Source organism: Pteropus medius, unplaced genomic scaffold (genome assembly GCF_902729225.1).
Source record: "Pteropus medius unplaced genomic scaffold, Ma_sr-lr_union100, whole genome shotgun sequence".
Lineage (NCBI taxonomy): Eukaryota > Metazoa > Chordata > Mammalia > Chiroptera > Pteropodidae > Pteropus > Pteropus medius.
Genome location: NW_024342473.1, coordinates 20,600,132 through 20,618,477, shown reverse-complemented (window position 1 = coordinate 20,618,477; position 18,346 = coordinate 20,600,132). Strand labels below are relative to the sequence as shown.

General features: G+C 36.4%; 1 protein-coding gene across 2 annotated transcripts in view; it reads right to left on the bottom strand.

Moving 5' to 3' along the window:
* Nucleotides 1-3,540: 3,540 nt before the first annotated feature.
* RAB27A (RAB27A, member RAS oncogene family) overlaps nt 3,541-18,346 on the bottom strand; it is a 66,020-nt gene continuing 51,214 nt past the window's right edge. For both annotated transcript variants that reach the window (XM_039865541.1, XM_039865542.1), the window contains 2 exons: nt 14,830-14,953; nt 3,541-5,781 (listed from right to left, as the gene is read on the bottom strand). In XM_039865541.1, coding sequence (XP_039721475.1) covers nt 5,583-5,781; nt 14,830-14,953 — 323 coding nt within the window. In that variant the 3' untranslated portion in view covers nt 3,541-5,582. The remainder of the gene's footprint in view (nt 5,782-14,829; nt 14,954-18,346) is intronic.

The window sequence follows — 18,346 nt, the reverse complement described above, 5'->3', positions numbered from 1 at the left end:
ACAATTTGGTAAATGATACTAAATGCCTTCCAAAAGGTTTTACCACACTTAACACTCAACAACAACCAGTAAGATGCCTATTACACCACCTCCTTATCAAAGGTGATTTTGCCAATCTAAGGTTAATTTTTTTTCATGATTATTTTAACCTGCATTTAATTATGAACGAGGTTAAGAATGTTTCCAAATGTTCAAAATCTATTTTTTCTTTGAATTGCTTGTTTATACCCTTTACAGTTTCCTACTTTGTTGTTGATTTTTAACAGCACTTTACATATTAAGGATGGTCAGCCCTTTGTTTACATTTAGAGATATATCTAATTTATCAATATTTTCAACTTTGCTTATAGTGTTTTTCCATGTGGAGATGTTATATTTGTATGTATCCAAATTTATCCCATCTTTCATGGTTTGGGTTTGTTTTTTTGCTTGGAACTGCATTTCTCTGTTCAAAATTGTTTTTCATAATTTTTCTTCATTATTTTTATAGTATAATTTTTCACATTTGAATTTTCAGTTACTCTGGAATTTACTTAAGTGTAAATAATAACATAGGATTCCAGTTTGGAGTTTCCCGCCCCCCCCCCCAAACCTATATGTTGAATAAGGCATTGTTTCCTCAACTAATTCAAAATGTCACTTCTCTATGGGCCTACCTCTGGACTCTCTGATTTGTTTGATTCATCTATTTTATGTGCCTGTCATAAAATGTTTAAATTATTGTAATTTTTTTAGATGACTGGGTTTACCTGTAGTCCTCCCCCTTTCTTCTCTCTTTAGCCTTCTTATTCGTTATTTCTCAGGCTATTCTTCACAGTTTATTTTTTCACTTGATTTCTAGAAGCAGTATGTATAATCTGCATATGCATATATAATTTTTCCTTTTATCTAGTATTACATTTATTTCTCTTGTTTAATCATTTGACCAGTAATTCGAGAATAATTTTAAATAACAAAGGCACATACCAGAAATTTTAGTAATAAACATTCGCCCAACACTTCATTGTCAACCAAGAGACCGAAAATTATTTTACCCTTGTTTAATCTTCTTTCTTATCCCCTCAACAATTATAGAACTTCACCAGTCTCTCCAAGCTCTTTACACAGATTCTTCACAAGTCTCTCAGTTTTATTCTTGAACAAGAAATTTCCTGCCCTTCTCATCTACATGATCACTCAGCTTCACCCTCTTACTTTCAATGTCAGAGTCCACATCCCTTATCCATGTTTTTAATCCCATACCCTACACTTCATCTGAGACTTTGTTCCTTTCAGCCTATTAGCGTACTTGGTGCTTCACTTTAGGTCAAATGGGTGAATAGCCAGTCTTAGAAATCTTTTTCTTTTTCAATTATTATAATAGAATACAAGAGAAAGGAGAGAAAAACGTGTTCCACACCCAATAAATTGAACTGAAATCTTGGAAATACTACTTGTTTTCATTTATCCTGCTTGAGAATTATGATTCCTGAATCTGAAAGTATATGTCTCTTATCATTACTTAAAAAATTCTCAGCTATTTGCTTTTCAAAATACTGCCTCTTCCTTTATTTTCTCTAATTTCTCTGTATAGAATTCCTATTAGACATAAGTTGAAGCATTTATTTTTCCTCTACATCTCATAACCTCTCTCATACTAACTGTATTTCTTTCTGCTGAATTCTGTATAATTTCCTCTGGCTTAACTTCTGGTTCACCAATTCTCCAACTCTGTCAAGCTTGCCATTTAACTTCTGACCGTTAAGTTTTTAATATCAATGGCTATATTTTTCATAGGTGGAAATCATTTTTTAAATTCAAATCAGTCTTATATCTTTAATAATGTCTTCTTTCCCCGGATGTTTCAATTCTTTTTATGTTTGCAATTATTTTAAACATTTTTTACTTTATGGTTTCCATCTGGTAAGTATATTACTTGAAGTTCTCAAGTGCCAAATCCTGCATTTCTGGTTTATTGGTCCTTGCTCATGGTTGGGGCTGCATGGGTGGGGAAGGAATGGATTATCAATTTAAATTGTGAGTTCGTGCTTAGTAGGGCGTTTTCTGTGAGAATTGTAAGGTCTGGATGGAGATTTTCCCTCTGAAAATGTTTTACTTTCTTCTACCAAGTAATCCAGAAATATCACAAACCACGAAGCACTTTTTATGTTAATGTTTTTATCAATTTCTTGAGGTCTTTCCATTCCAGTGCCCTATTTCCACAAATCCAAGGCTTTCTCTCCTAACAGCATGTAGCCATTAAAACAAAACACCTTGATCACTGATACTGTCAAAACCAAACCCAAAACAAACCACACTCAGTGTCAGGTTGTTGTTTGTTCCCTCTGTTGCTGCTGCTGTAGTTTTGTGGGGGAGAGAGATGGTCTTAGGGTATTCCCTTACTTTCTTGAGAGATAACAGTACAGTTAAAGAATATGTTCATTATATTGTATTCAGCATCATCTAAGTGTTTTATAGTGAAATCTTTTTTCAGTTATATAGTTAGTTACCCATATTGCAAAAAATAGCCTGGAAATTCCATATCGAGATTTCTCATTTATAAAAATGCCAAGCCAGACATTCCTTATTGAACATTTCTTAAATAGATTGTTAACTACCTTAACCTCGACTTCTCAGATTTCCTAATGTCTCATAACAAACCAACAAAGATTTAGTACGTGTGAGCCTTTCAAAACATTTTGAAGCTGTCTTTTTCTCAAATTCTACTCTTCTGTCTTTGGACATTAATAGTAGGTTCTATTTTGAAAACTCTTTAACTTGACCCTGCTGCCTCTTAAGTACTTTATTCAATCAACTGATAACCATTTGAGTACCACTCATGTACCAGGCATTTTTCTGGGTAGTGGCAAAACAATTTTGGAGCTTATACCTTAGTGGATGGAGACAAACAAATAAATATATCAGGGCATGCTGAGTGACATGTACAATAGCAAAGCAGTATAACAGGTTAGAAAGTAACAGTCTGGTTGAGGCCATGAAGGGGAGTCTATAAGGTGGGCAGTAAAGATCTTTTGGACAAGGTGACATTTGAACAACTTTAAAGGGTGGGAGAGAGAGCCATGCAGATATGTGGAAAACTAGCATTCCAGACAGAGGGAACAGCAAATTTTCTTGAGGCAGGAGCACATGGGACTGCTCCAAGGAGGCTAATGTGCCTTCAGAATGAGTGAGTGAGGGGCACAGTGGTAGGAAATGAGGTCAGAGTCCATCACCCCATTCCCTTCTCACCAATCAATTGATATACCTTTCACAATGTCCCTTACTTCGTCTCTCAGATTCAATCTTTGTTCAGGCCCCTACCATCTTTGTTTTGTTCATCTGAGATTAGCTAGTATAACACTTCCTACACTGTAAGTGCTCCATAAATGTTTGACAATAAAATTTGATTTGAACTACTTTCTCAAGATTATGTTGTCTTGGCTGGCCCCACATCAAGGACCTAACAGAATTTGTGTCCCTAAATTTTGTTTCTTTTAGTATTATGACCTCTAGTTTGATACATTATTGTGGTGGGAAATGAAGTTATGTGCAAATACAAACTTGACAGACTACACCACTATTTTATTATAAGCTTAACTGGTATACAGTTCATTGAAGATACACTTCACTTTTACATAGGCTTGTAAATAGAAAAATACATTGACACACAAAAATATGGTACTTCAATAACAAATTTTAAAAAAGGATTTCCAAAGGGAATACTGGTTATTTATTTCAATAATTAAAGATGGTTCTTGTATATGCACTGTATCATGTATACACATTTAATCATATTTTACATTTAAGGTCAATGGAATCTGTAGCTAATAGCTCATTTGGTTCTTGAAAAAACAAACATACAAATATTGTCTTCTTTTTAACTACACAAAAAGACCATATAAAATGTTCCCTGATATGGAGCTGTAAAGTTAGAATTTATTCCACTGAATCTGCCCTTGAAATGGCTGAATTTTTTCCTCACTAGAATATACAATTCTAATGAATAGAACTCAATGACTTCTTTAGTATTTAAAAGAAGTCTCATTTCAAGGATTGACATATGTTAAGATCTTAGTAACCACAGCCGATTTTTTTAAGGGAGTTATGAGAGGTAGTGGCAAACAGGGTAGATGCTTAATAAAAAGCTATTTGAAAATAATCATGTAAAAGTACTTGCTTTCCATCATAGTTGTATTTTACTAATTATAGTTCTGCCAAACATTTGCCACCACGAAACACATTTATTTTTATTCTTTACTTAAATTATAATGTATTTCTTCCTAAATAGCCATTAAGCTTTTGTAAATTTTAATATTTAAATCACTTTAATAAACAAGAATTTTCCCATTTGACCTTTACAAACTGCCATGAAGCATATTTTAAAACCACCTTAATTTGGTATGAAGACACTTTGGCAATGCAGAAGAATACATGACCTTGGCAAGACCCAGCAAGTAGAATAAATGCCCATCATCTCAATGAAAAATACAGGCTATAGAACACTTCATTTTTCTGATATTGAGCTAGCATACAAATATAACTGCTTAAATACAAACATCAACCTTCCACTAAATAGCAAACAGACATTTACATAATTAAAAACTAATTCCTTCAATTTCACCAATGTAAAAATAAAACAAGTTGCAAATATCAACAATAGAGGGCCTGATGATGAAGAGAGATTAGTCCACCTGCTAATTGAAACTGCAGTCTAAGGATGCCAGACCAACATTATAAATATGAAGAAAAAGAAGCTAAATGTTTACTTATCACAAATAACTTTAGCATAAGCACCAGCACGTAGGCCAAGTATAAATGCACAGATCACAGTGAAATAGAGTGATGAAAATCTAGTTCCCTGACCCTTCTATCAAACCTTCAGAACAATGAGAATACAGCAGGGAGCCAGAAGCTCCACTTCAGTTGCTCATTGAGCCACCCCTGCTCTCACCCCAAGTCCCTTTCCTACCAACAGGAGTCATAGTGAGTGTATAATTGGTCAATCTAGTATATCCAGGGTCTATCGATAGAGCCATAATTTGTCCAACATTCATTTTAAAGAGAATGCTTATATACATTAATACTCAAAAATACTGAATCGATGTGTATATTCTTGTTTAATATCCAAGTGGTTTAGATGGCACTTTAGAAGGTCACCTACGGCATTAGTAGGATTTTAACATCTGGATTAAAGACTAATAGTTTTATAATTACATCTAAGATCTTGAATGTAAGACACTGGGCCTATCTATATTAAGGCAGGTGATGGCATCTTCAGTCATTCTTCATAATAAATCCATTCTTCTGTGGCTACAAAATCCTGCATCCTTAGATGATGATCTACTGCCATGGGCTAAGGTTATACAAGGCACTTTCGGCTATGTGCAATATTTCTCTTAACTCTCAGGCTGAATCTTAAAGAAATATTTACAAAGCTGTAGCAAATTAATTTTAAAACTGGATACTTTAGTGATAGGTCTAATTGGGATGGTGAGTAGCAGTTTGTACACAACACCCATTAATCTCTCTGTGTGCCATGTATCACCCATAGAGAAGATTATAGACATGGGCCACTTGAATTATTGTGTAGCTCACTTGACTTTTCAACAGCTACATGAACTCTTTTTCTTTCCTTCACTTAACTGATCTGTAGAGGTGTGACCGTTGGATCGCACCACTCCTTCAGGAATCCAGGACTTGTCCACACACCGTTGCATTCGCTTCATTATCAGGTCCAGGAGCATCTCGATTGCTTCGCTTATGTTTGTCCCATTGGCAGCGCTAGTTTCAAAGTAGGGGATTCTGGAAGACAGAGACAACTTGGATAAACGACTTGTGGAGGGAAAGGACAGTTGCTTTTGTCTTTGATAATTCAACTTAGAAAACAGAGTACAAATATATATGACAACAAAAGCATTTTACCACCACAGAGTACATCAAAAAGTTAAAAAGACAATAAAGTAAAATAATGGACACTGTATTCCTAATAAAGATGTAAAACTTCTGGAAATTTTTTATTGCCATTTCATTCTGCAGCTCAGAAAGATATAGTAACTTGCCCAATTTCATAATGTTAGAAAGCAGCGGAGCTAGTATTTATATCCACAACTGTTTAAGTGTAACCAACTTAACTGTAAGCTCCATTGGTTCACATGAAAAAGAAGTTGATATTAGAGAGAAATCAGAGATCACTGGCTGTGTTTGTCAAATGCACTACTGCTTGTCAGTATTCATGGATCACACCCATCTGAAGACATTCTGAATTCTTATGCGTCTGAGTTCTTCAAGGACATCAATCTCAAGTATGTTTGTTTTGTTATCCAAAGACTTGTGGTAATATGTATAATTTTTTTAATAGCTCACAAAGCATCATTTCGAAACTATCATTTCAAAACTTCTTTTCACATAATCTTAATATATCATTCTTTTTGTGGTCACCACCCTTTATACATGTGAATTAGTCTTTACAATAGGATTAATTAATCAACTGCCAAATTCTTCCTGCTTCTTTATAAAGCCATGAAAATACTGATAAAATTGTATTTCCTCAAACATTGATTTCATTTCTGTCACTTAGTAAGGAATCTGATCAAAATGTTCTCAGGTATAAAAACGCCAAAAGAAAATTATTTTAGCACCTCAAAGAGTCCTGCGATTGAATTCAGTAAAGTGCTTCTTACGCTTATAGGGACTTTAAAATCCTCCGCTATTACTCTTCTTAAAGAGGGGCTTTGTTTTCCTGTGTTCTCATAGTATGTTAACACTACATCAAAGGCTCTGATTTCAATTTCAGTTACTCTTGTATTACTTTCTGGCTAGAAGCAGCTTTCGCATGAGAGCTTTTACAGATTTTTAAAAATCTTTTCAGTTCTTTTACTAGTTTTAATAGTTCTGCTTTTTATATCACTAAGAAGCACACTAAGGGGTCCATGTGTAGGGAGAGAAGGCTGTTTCTCTATTGTGATTCCTTAAGATGCTGTCTTATTATCTGCACATTTCCTATAGGAGCTGCAGCTGGACCTCTGCAATTCACTCCTGTTTTAGCGTAGTTTTTAAAAACTGGTTGAGGAACTGTGACTTCATTTGAACATTTATCTACCTATCTGTGAGTTCTGCAAAACATGGTTGCTCCACTGATTCTACTATGCCCATGTGGGCAGCCCTTCGAATGCTGACTCTAAAATACCATAATCAGAGAAGGGTCTGCTGAGCGAATCTCATGGTCTTAGTGGTTTTTAAATCTCCTATCTACCACTTTGGTTACTGTCAGTCTTTTTTCCTCCCTCTTTATTTGTCACCTTATCCGCAAATGAAGATGATGCAGCTTTTCCATGCCCCCTGGTGACATGAAGTATTTGATTACCAAGTGTGAAGAGGGCATCCTTTGTTGGGGGATTCAATAAATATTTCTTTATCAAGTGCCTCTGATATAGAGCTAAGTCTTAGTTTATGATGTTGCTACTGTTACAGGAATTGAATTTTGGATTGAGAAGTCTCAGAACCTAAATACTTATATTTTCTTCATCATGTCCTTTCTCAATTATACCCATGAAGAATCATTTAATGTCTACAGAACATTTCTTGGTCAGTCTATCACCATTTAGAAATATACTGTTTCATGGACAAGCAACTGAAAAACTCATCCCTCCCTCCAAGAATACTGGGCTGAAATTAAAAATTAAAAAAAGAAAGTAGTTGAACAGTAAACTTGTAAATATTATTCATAATATGTACATCTAATTTTCTAAATTTCATCAAAGTCCATTATAAATATCGTTCTAATTCTAGAGTCCTTAGCTTCATTGAATTCCTCAACTGAACTTCCATTAAGCTGTTTCTACTTTCCATTTTTCTTCCCTCTCAGCTCCTAAAACTTATCTCACAGTAATTTTTAAGGCATAAATGAGAAAACAATGTTTAAAGTACTTTTTAAAAAACTGTAAAACTTATAAGTGGCAATTACAGACTATTTGGACAATGATTAAGAGCCATAACCTCCGGAGCCAGGTTTCCTAGATTCAAATCCTAGTACAATTTCTTATCAAATGTGTAACCCTGGCAAGATATTAACCTCTGTGCCTCAGCTGCTTCATCCACAAAACTAGATAATATCAGTATCTTCCTATAAGGATTAAATGAGTTAACATTTAAAGCACTTAGATTGGAATCTGACTCATAGGAAATGTGTCATTTCTGACAAATGTGTCATTGATAAGCATTTCTTAGTACCAACTACTTAAGTAGATTAGGTTACAAAAGTTTGTTTGTAATTTTGTTGTTTAAACTCAGAACACATGGAAACAACGTCACTGAATCATGGAAAGTCATAGCTCCAAGAGACCTTGACAATATTATAAATATTAAATTCCTAGACTAGCCCACTAACTTTGACTTAATCTGTAATGTAGCTGATGTACTATATTGCCCTGAGTTCTGGTACGTGGGATCATGCCTCCCTGCATCAGGGAGGGCTCACTCAGACCTGTCTCAGCCAAAGTGCTGAGCTCCAAAGCATTTGCTTCCTTTACTCCTCATCAAACCCCTCATTCCCTAAAGTGATCATCACTAAATGCTGAGTGGAAAATGGATCTTACTTTACTGATTAATATTAAGGTATAAAAGCGTGATGCCTCTAGCAGAGCTATGAGCTATTGTCTAATGTTTACTAAAACATAAGCAAATATTTAGTTGGTAGAATCTCAGGGTATATGAGTTAAGTTGTAAATTTGTAAATCCCTCATAGTAAAATGTGTACAACATTAACAAGACCTAGTTTAGATTTATGATTCCAAATTCAAGTAACAAACTTCTGTTCTTCAATTAAAAATATATTTCCCTGTCCTTTGTGAACCTCCAGGTCATATGACCATGAGGCAGGTTAACAACCTTAAAATCTTTAGACTGATCATTCAGACTTCTGAGTAATTAGTCTGATCATTCAGACTTCTAAGTAATTCAGACTTCTGAGTTTGTTTCTACAGGAATAAATAAATGCTAGAGCTCACTCCTCTTCACTCTTAGCTTTTTGAGCTGCCAGACAAAAAGCCAACTAGATGAATTCCACAGAGAAAAGCCTGAAGTAAGACTTTCTTTCCATAATAAAATGATGCCCTAGAGACAGAAATGTGCCTTGTGCTCATATTTGAAAATTGGGCTGCTCAGCTCATCTTAAGGGTGTAGGAAGCACAGTAGATATAGTTATATTTTTATATCTATATTTTCTTGATTTTCACTTTTAGAAAGCACTTGGGCTACTTTTCTGAACACTTCTCTACATCTGTAAAGAAGGGTAACAGTGGTCCACAGGGTAGCGTCAAGAAGGAATGAGATAACATGTAAAGGGCTTAGCACAAGCCTAGCATCCATCATGTGCTCAATAAAAGCCAATCTAATGGGGTTTGTATCTCTGAAAATTATATTCTGCTTTTCCTAAAATATACTAGGCAAAAGTTTAGTAATTTTAGATTAAATTCAATAGGATCAAGTCTCCTTTTCACCATAGAAAAAGAGGAAATGTTCCTTCTTGCCACGTGGTGGTGCTAATGTTGTATTACAAAGCAGCAGTAGAGTCAAACCTTTGAAAAGAAATCCCTGAAGCTAATGGTGATAACAGTCTGTAAATGACCACTTAATGGCCATTTGGAACACATACAGAACACCAATCTGGTATGCTTTTAAAAAACAGATTAATCACAAATGTTTAAATAAATCAAATTAGCAAAATGACAAACAGCTTCAAATCAATGAGGGGCATTATCATTTGCAGTTTTTCACTAGAATATCAATATATCCAGCTCATGCCATATATCAGAATCCAAATCCAGCTCGTTTCTTTTCTATTATATATTTCCACAAAACTGGAAGATCCTAGATTCCAGTTAGAGGTTGCCAGGAATGAAAGTGAATATTTGATAATTCTGTCAAATGGTTCTAAATATTTGGCTTACATGTAGATCTGGAAATTATGGAGAAATTTTTCACTAAGAAATGAGTCTTGGTACTTTTCATAGTCTGTTGGATGCTAAAAGAACAAGCCTTTAGAAGAAAGGGCTAGTGTATGAATTGTTTCAGCCTTGGAGATTGTGCCAAGTGAAATCCAGATCCTCTGTAGAGTTGTATGGAGCTCTGGAAATCACTCTTGTGTGTTCAGTGAGAGCATATGTGTGTGGTTTTAAAACATGTCCAATGATATATCATTAATTTATTTCTCAAATAAAGGAAGGGTGTCATCAAATTCCCAAAGCATCAAACTATTAGAGATCAAGCAATTCATTCTCCATTTCATCTGATTCAGATTAGATAGACATTGAGCATTCTGCTGAGCTAAGCTACTTGAAATCTCAGAAATGGTCTGTACTCATTAATGTTGTAAATAAATGTTTGTTTGTTTTTTTAACTCATCCTTCATTTCAGAAACTTTTTGAGCACCTTCCTCATCAATAACCAACAGCCTTCAGCAGGGGGTGGTGGGGAGTCTTAAATTTGCTGCCTCTAAGAAAGTAAATCTTAAAATTTCTCATCACGAGAAGAAAAAAATTATAGCTACATGTGGTGATGGATGTTAAACTTATTTTGGTAATCATTTTGCAATGTATACACATATGAAATCATTAGTTGTACAATTAAAATGAATACAATGTTATGTCAATTATATCTGTTTTTTAAAATTTGCTGTCCATTTCTTTGCATAGCACATGAAATACATACACTCAATTATGCTTTTATTGTGGTCACAATTTTCTCTATTTCTCTCAGCTGTGAATCGAGAACAAAGGGCTTATAATGATCACCAGCCGTCCTCTGTAAATAAAGCAGAGTATGCGAGGGCATTTAGGTGCGACCATTGTTACAAAGTCCTTGCCTGCCCATTTGTGGCTGGAACTTCCTCAGTAGCAATCTCAGTGTCCTTTTCCCAGTCTATATCAGAGTTGATGCAATTAACTATGCGAGAAAAAAAAATCCTTTTTCTCGTTAGCATGGATTTTCCAATGATAAGTCATTGAGCACGTTACCCTCACTCATGCATGGCACAGACAACTGCTTCATATTCTGTGCTTAACTGGTTTTGTCCAGCTATACTGTCAAGGAAAATATCTGCCAGCACACACATCTTTTAGTACCTTGGCATCTGCACTGGTGGTTCTCAAAGTGCTTTCCTCAACCACCAGCAGCAGCAGCAGCATCTGGAAGCCAGTTAGAAATATAATCCTGTGGGCTCCACCCCAGATCTATTGAACCAGAAATTGCGAGCCCCATTGTTCAAGTGATGCACACTACAGTCTGAGATCCAACAGTATCATCTAAACGAGGAATGTTGGTGATGCTGCATTCTGCTTTCTTTTCTAATGTCTTTGTCACTGGCTTTATAGCTATTTCTAAAGGTGTTTCAGCAACAGTATGAATTGTAGGTTTTGACTAGGAGTACAAATTTGAACACATCTCTGCTTTGTTTTCTTCTCTGATTTCATTGGCAATATTATCCAGTATAACATACTGGAAGCATCATTTTGTATTTATTCTAGAAAAACTTGATTGGCTTACAAAAAAAAATCATAGGAATGTCATGTTACAATTTATCCAAATTTTATAGCAAAAAAATATATATATATTATAGGGAATTTGGGGTAAATGGATTCTTAGTCTACTAAAAATAAATGTTCTGATATTCATCATCATGCACCCAATTTGCCTTTTCCATTTTTGGGCTGCCACACGAAGTCCTCATTCTCAGATTTACTTGTCCCAGTACACACAGATTTATATTCCACATTTGCAGTGTAACATGTTTTTTATTAGGTTTGCAAAGTTCTTCTGAGACACTTTCATTGTCCAAATGTATGCATATTTCAGAGAATCACTTGTGAACCAATGATCCATTTTTATGAATTGAGCATAGAAGGTAGTGCGAATAGTAACAAAAATACAAATTTATCAAATATCATACAAATGATATGAAGATATGCCATAAACCATACTATTTTCTGGCTGTTAGTGCATGAATCAACTGACTAACATAGTCCTTTAGTGCATGTGCAACCAATGAAAATATTATGATTATTAAGAATGAAATGATTTCCATAAAAATAATCATTAAACTTATAAGTCAATTTTGTGATATTCAGTGAACCAAATTGTTCCATCGTATTTTCCTCTGAGACTGCCAAACGGCCCACAGAACTATATTTTATACATCTTAAATCTTAAGGGAATTCTGTTCCCATCCCTTTCCATTCTTCTCTAATAGTTTCAATTACCTTATCTGCTAATTATTCTCTCCTCATTTTAACTCAATCCAGAAACTTTAGATTGAGTCTCTCTGTAAAATACTCCCCAGACCTGTGATCTGAGCACAGATGTAAGACAATTCTTGTATCCCCAGAGTCCCCATATAGTCAGAAGGCAAAGGCAGGCTCTTTGATACAAGGCAGGATGTGGAATCCTGAGAATTGGAGTGGAGGAAACAAGCAAAGGTCTGAAGCAGCCCAGAGGAGGAAAAAGTCAATCCTGACTCTCCCTCAATACTTAAAAATATGCTTGTTTGATCTAGCTAACTCTACTGGCTGCCTTACTTTTTTGGCCTTTACTACTAACACAACTTACCAAAAGCATGGTCTAGGTCCATGGTTTCCATTGCTTCATTACTTACTTCCTCCTCACCCCCTTGCAACATAGTTCCCAGCTTCAACACTTCAGTATTCTCTGTGGTATTTGATCCCTCCCACTACATACAGGAATGCCTCTCAGGGGAGGAGGGAGCATATGAGAATCGCCTGTGGGGCTTTATCAGCCTCCGCCTCAGAATCATCTCAGTCAGTGGTTCCACTGAACATGAAAATCACATGGAGAGCTTTCAAAAAATATCAATGCCTAGGCCCCATCTGTGGTGGGTTTGTAATATCTCAACTCGGCTAGGTTGAACATTTCCTAGAATTTCCTTTCCAGTCAGGGTGGACTTCAAGATAGATTTGGGGGAGATTTGGAGGAGGCAAGTGAAGCAGTAACCATTCTGTAGCTCTCATACACTGTCACTCATCTGCTGGGTCATCTCGTTGGCATAAGTCAGCAACCAGACCTGTACTTGCTCCACCTTCCCCAAGATCCTCCTTCAGCTTCTCCGACTCCTGGGCCAGGTGTATGTATTTAGCTCTGTGAAAGGGGCCCGGCCTGCTGTAGGACATCCTCATCATCCGAGTCAACAGCAGTAATGACCGATATGGGGTTCGGTCCATCATTACGGGTCCTGGCTGCTTCTTGTTCTCCTACTTTAAATCCATCTCCCTCCCTCACTGCTCATCCTGTGGACATCCAGCTTCAACATCAGACTCAAAACAACACCTTACAGAGACTGCTTAACCAGCTCCTACAAGTGCATAAGGTCAAATCCCTGTAAAAAAAATCCCTTTATATGTAAGTATGTTTATTCAACTGAACATTGCCTGATAAACCACTTCTGATAAACCACTCCAGACCAATTATGTCAGAAGCTCAAAGGTAAGGCCTAGACAGGAGTATTTGTCCAAAGCTCCCCAGGTGCTTCCAACGTGATTCAACACCTCCTACCCTTGAGCGAAAACCTCCACACTCTACTGCAAATCCTTGCCAAAGTAAGCCAGTATAGTTGATGGCAACCCCCGCCCCCCATCCTTCCTGGTGAGTTAGACTTGAGAAAATTTTTAAATCTTATTCTAAAAAAGAGAAAAATAAATAAATACATAAAATCCTGTTCTGCCCCACCGTACATACTTTCTCTGATTTAGTCCTTTTCCACAAATCCAGTCTCTACCCACTTCACAGATCTCGGCAATCACCCTGTGTTTAATCTTTCCTCCTTCCATTTCAACCCACCCACAACCCCCAGACTGATCGGGGAAAGTACTCAGAGCATCCCTCCGTGTTCAAAGGCTTTCAGCAACTCCCTATCCCCAAGAAACCAATTCTACTCTCCTAACTTGGTATTTGAAGCTCCCCAGACTCTGGCTTTTTTCCACTTGGCCAACCTATCCTTCCGCTCCCTTTCCAATGTGAATCCTATCCTTGAGTACTTTCTGAACCACCATCAGCCCAAAGAGCAAAGCAGTGGTCACACAATGAAAGACAAAAGGCCTCCTCTGGCCTCCTTGGATTCTGCCTAACAACCAAGGCCACTAGCCAAGTGACAGCCCCATATACCATACCACTCCACGCCACCACCACTCTCCTTTCCCTTCCTTCTCAATCGTACTTGCTGCCTCCCGCTTATTTAGGGTAATGCACATACATTTGAGTTCTCATTGTAATAGAAGTAGAAAGTACAAATTCCTTTGGAGAGGTGCCCTTGACATATAATAAGCAGCAGCTGACCCCTCTTTTCATGTCGAGTTAATGCTGCTGTTACTGTGATCCTATTCTCAGATCTCAAAGAGGAAGAGAGTATTTAGTTAATTCTCCACCACAAAAACACAGCCTAAACCAAAGAGGATATTCAGTTTTTTCTCTCCCAGCATAGAAATTTCAAAGCCCATAAGGCCTTCTTGTATGTAGTAACATATGAACTAGCTTTTAAGTTTCCTTGCTGAACATAGAGTTTCCTTATCCCAGGGGTCTCCTTCTTGCACATTGGAAAGGGGGCCTCCCACCATTAGGGCATGTGCCCTTAGAGAGGCCTTTCTTCAAACACCAAGAGATTGAGAAGGCCCTAGCCCAATGCTTTTTCTACGATTCCCACTATCATATAATATTAAGATGCAGAGTATTTGACACTTTCCAAGGTCTATATCTGAGCATTTTAACTTTTTGCTTTTGTCTTTTTTGTTATCCATTCATGTGTAAATTGGAAATGTTTTCTTTAGATTTCTCCACAAAAATACTCACCCATATTTCTCTGCAAGTCCTCTGGCTTCCTCCTCCTTCACTACTCTCTGTTCTTCCAGATCACTTTTGTTTCCACATAACACTATATCTGGGTTTTCACAATATGCATGCACTTGTAGCTGGCCTGTTAATATAAGATCAGATCATTTATTATAGGTAAACAATAATATAAGTGTATGCAAAAGTGCTTTGAAAACCGTAAGGGGATATAAAGGACTGATATAGTGCTTCCAAGCATCAGTAATCTAATCCGTAAAGCTGAATGGATAAGACAGAGAGGTAAAACTACTCTTGTCCTTAAACACATACGCCAGCTTATTTACGTCAGAGAGGAATCGGAAACTTCGCAAACTCTCCAAAGGTACACCTACATACTCACACACACACTCACACACTTACACACACACTCACACGCACACACTCAAAACATGTGGCAGTCTTTTTTATGAAGGCCATCTGAAAAAAAACTTGGAGGATTTCCTAGTGTTTATTGCTAATCTTAAAGCTCTATGTATCATACATTTTCCCTCTCCAGCAGCGATGTTTTTTAAAAAATTGTCTTCCTATAAACTAACCTATTTCTATCTGAAATATTTTTCATATTTTTCTATTATTCTAAGGCAAAATCATTTCATTTAAAACAAACAAGATACAGAATTAAATGAAGAGCAAAACCCCTGAATAAATAGTTAATGATTTAGTCACCAGAACCAAGAAAAAGCAGACTACGATTCTTATTCCACAGTTTTTATTCTCTTTCACAGTTTTAATTTCTTTTCGCCTGAAAACCTGAAAATTATAGGCATAATTTTAAAAAGCATTTAAATCAAACAAAAGAGCTTCACTAAGCTAAATAGTTTAATCTCCCAAAGAAGGAAAATAAAGTATTATTTCTTACTCATCACACTCCATAATGAAAATAAAGCCCAACTTTCACAAAGTTCGTGGCCTAATTTATTTTTTTATCGTGGTTAACCAGAAAAGTGTTGACATTTTAGTTCCTCATTACAAAGTCATGTTTATTATATCTTATCAAGAGAAAGTCAAGGTGGCAAGCATTTACTGGGCTTTAAGGAAGGCCTGAGACTTGGTGTAGAATTTCAAGGCACTGACCTTTGCCCTCAAGGGACAACCAAGGAAACAAGAACTATACAGGCAAGACCAAACTCTGTAGTTTCTAATAACTGCCATACCTTTTCTTTTCTCCAAGTCATTACATAGTGCTGTCCCCACACCCTTGAATACCCAACCACAACCTTCCTTCAGAGACTCCCCACCCTTCCTTCAAGACTTGCTTCTCAGTTATCTCTACTGTGAAACCTTTCTGGTCTCCAGAGTGGCTCTGTGCTCTGTTAACACTTTATATGTCCAGTGTCATGGTTATAAGCATGTTCAGGACCCAATGTGTCTAAGGTTGAATCCTGGCTCTGCCATTTACTAGCTGTGTCACCTTGAGAAACTGATTTGACTGTACTTTGTCTCAGTTTTCCCATTTGTAAGTGGAGATAATAAAGGTACTTACTTCATAAGGTTAAATTGAGGACTGAATGAGTTAATTCAGTGACTCCTCAGGTAAGGTCCATAGACCAGCAGCCTTCAAATGTGTTAGAAATATAAATTCTCAGGTTCCCACCCCATATCTACTGAGTCAGTAATGCTGGGTATGGGGCCCAGAATCTGTGTTTTAACAAACCCTCTAGGTAATCCAGGTGCACACTCACACTTGAGAACCACTAAGTTAATACATTAAAGCAAGGGTCCCTAACTCTCAGGCTGTGGGCCAGTACAGTCTGTGGCCTGTTAGGAACCAGGTCACACAGCAGGAGGTGAGTGGCAGGTGAATGAACAAAGCTTCATTTGTATTTGCAGCCGCTCCCCAGCACTAGCATCACCACCTCAGTTCCACCTCAGATCATCAGGCATTAGGTTCTCTCTCATAGGAGCACCACTCTCTAGTGCCAAAAAGGTTGGGGACCACTGCATTGAAGCATTTATAAGTGCTATGTAACTATTACCAGTAGCAATGTTTAATAGCGTTTATTTGTGGGAGTCTGGGAAGTATGATTATTGGTGATTTTTCTTTTTTTTTTCCTAATTTTTCGACAAAGAATGTGAGTTATATAAAAAATAAATTAATCAATTCTTTTTTTAAAATCTCACTAATAGAAAAGGCACATACATAAATAACTACAACTCAAGGTGTTATGTGATAAGGATCTTAAAAGTAGTACAAAAGTAATAGGAGTTAAAAGGAGGGGAAACATTTAATTCAACTAAAGTTATCACAGGAAACTTTATGGGGGCCATATTTTTTCAGATTTTAAAGAATAAGTAGAACTCTAATCAGTTAAAAAATGGGCACGAGTGTGAGGAGGGCTTTTTGAACAAAGGGAATAATAGAAATAAAAATATACATGTAAATATATATTACAAAATATACACTACAAAAACATATAAAATACATCCCTGTTAGGCTCTTGTACCATACCATTTATGTGAGGCGACAGAAGAAAGTTTAGAAATTTAGGCTACTTTAAAATTTCCTTACTAAATATTCTGCCACTGGATAAGGAATGACCATGGGTATGACTTGCTTATCCTCTGAGCTTCAGGAAGACAGGTGAGTGAAGATGACGTTGCCCGATTCCTTTCAGATTTCATATTTAGGCCCAGAGAACTCAGCTCTCTGTTCAGTCTCCTGAACTCTGCGGGGCTCACCTTTGGACTCTTATACCCTTCCCAAAAGGGCATAGAGAGATGTCGAGTCAAAAGAGAAGGGAATGTGAGGCAGCTCTGGAGAAGCAGAGGGAGAGTGAACACCAGCTATCCATTTCCCAGGGCCATCAGGGCCCAGGAGTCAGTTCCTTATTTAATACAACACTGTCTCTGTTCTGGTATGCACCATGTGTGTGCAAGGATGGATGGATGGATGGATGGATGGATGGATGGATGGATAGGTAGACAGATAGATAGACATATGCATTTACATGTATACATACACATACATATATATGTATATATTTTAAACTATTATTTAGTTGAATATTCCTGATTTATCTAGATTATATAAGTTAGATAAATTTATATGTTAAATTAAAAAGAAAAAATGAATGATCTCTATAATACTCAAAATGCTAACAGGCATTTTTACTCCTAATTAAGATTTATTAACAACTCTAACTCTGAATATTATACCTTTATAAAAAAGAAAAAAAACAGGATTGGGGAGGAGGAGGATCATTTTCATTGAATATATTAAATCTTCAATATGTATAAGTTTTATTTACCTAACTAGGCAGTAAGGATTCTTTACTCTATAAGGAAAACAGAACAAAATATATGCATACACATTATTTCACATATATTAAACCCAGATGGGCAAGATTTATATAATGTCTCAGAGTTTCCCTTTCTATCTATGGAAAAAGAAGTGGGTTGATGATCTTTCAATGCTCAAGTTCTATGAGCACATGTCTAACAAGGGTCCTTATAAGGAAAAGCCTTAAGAAAGCCCAAA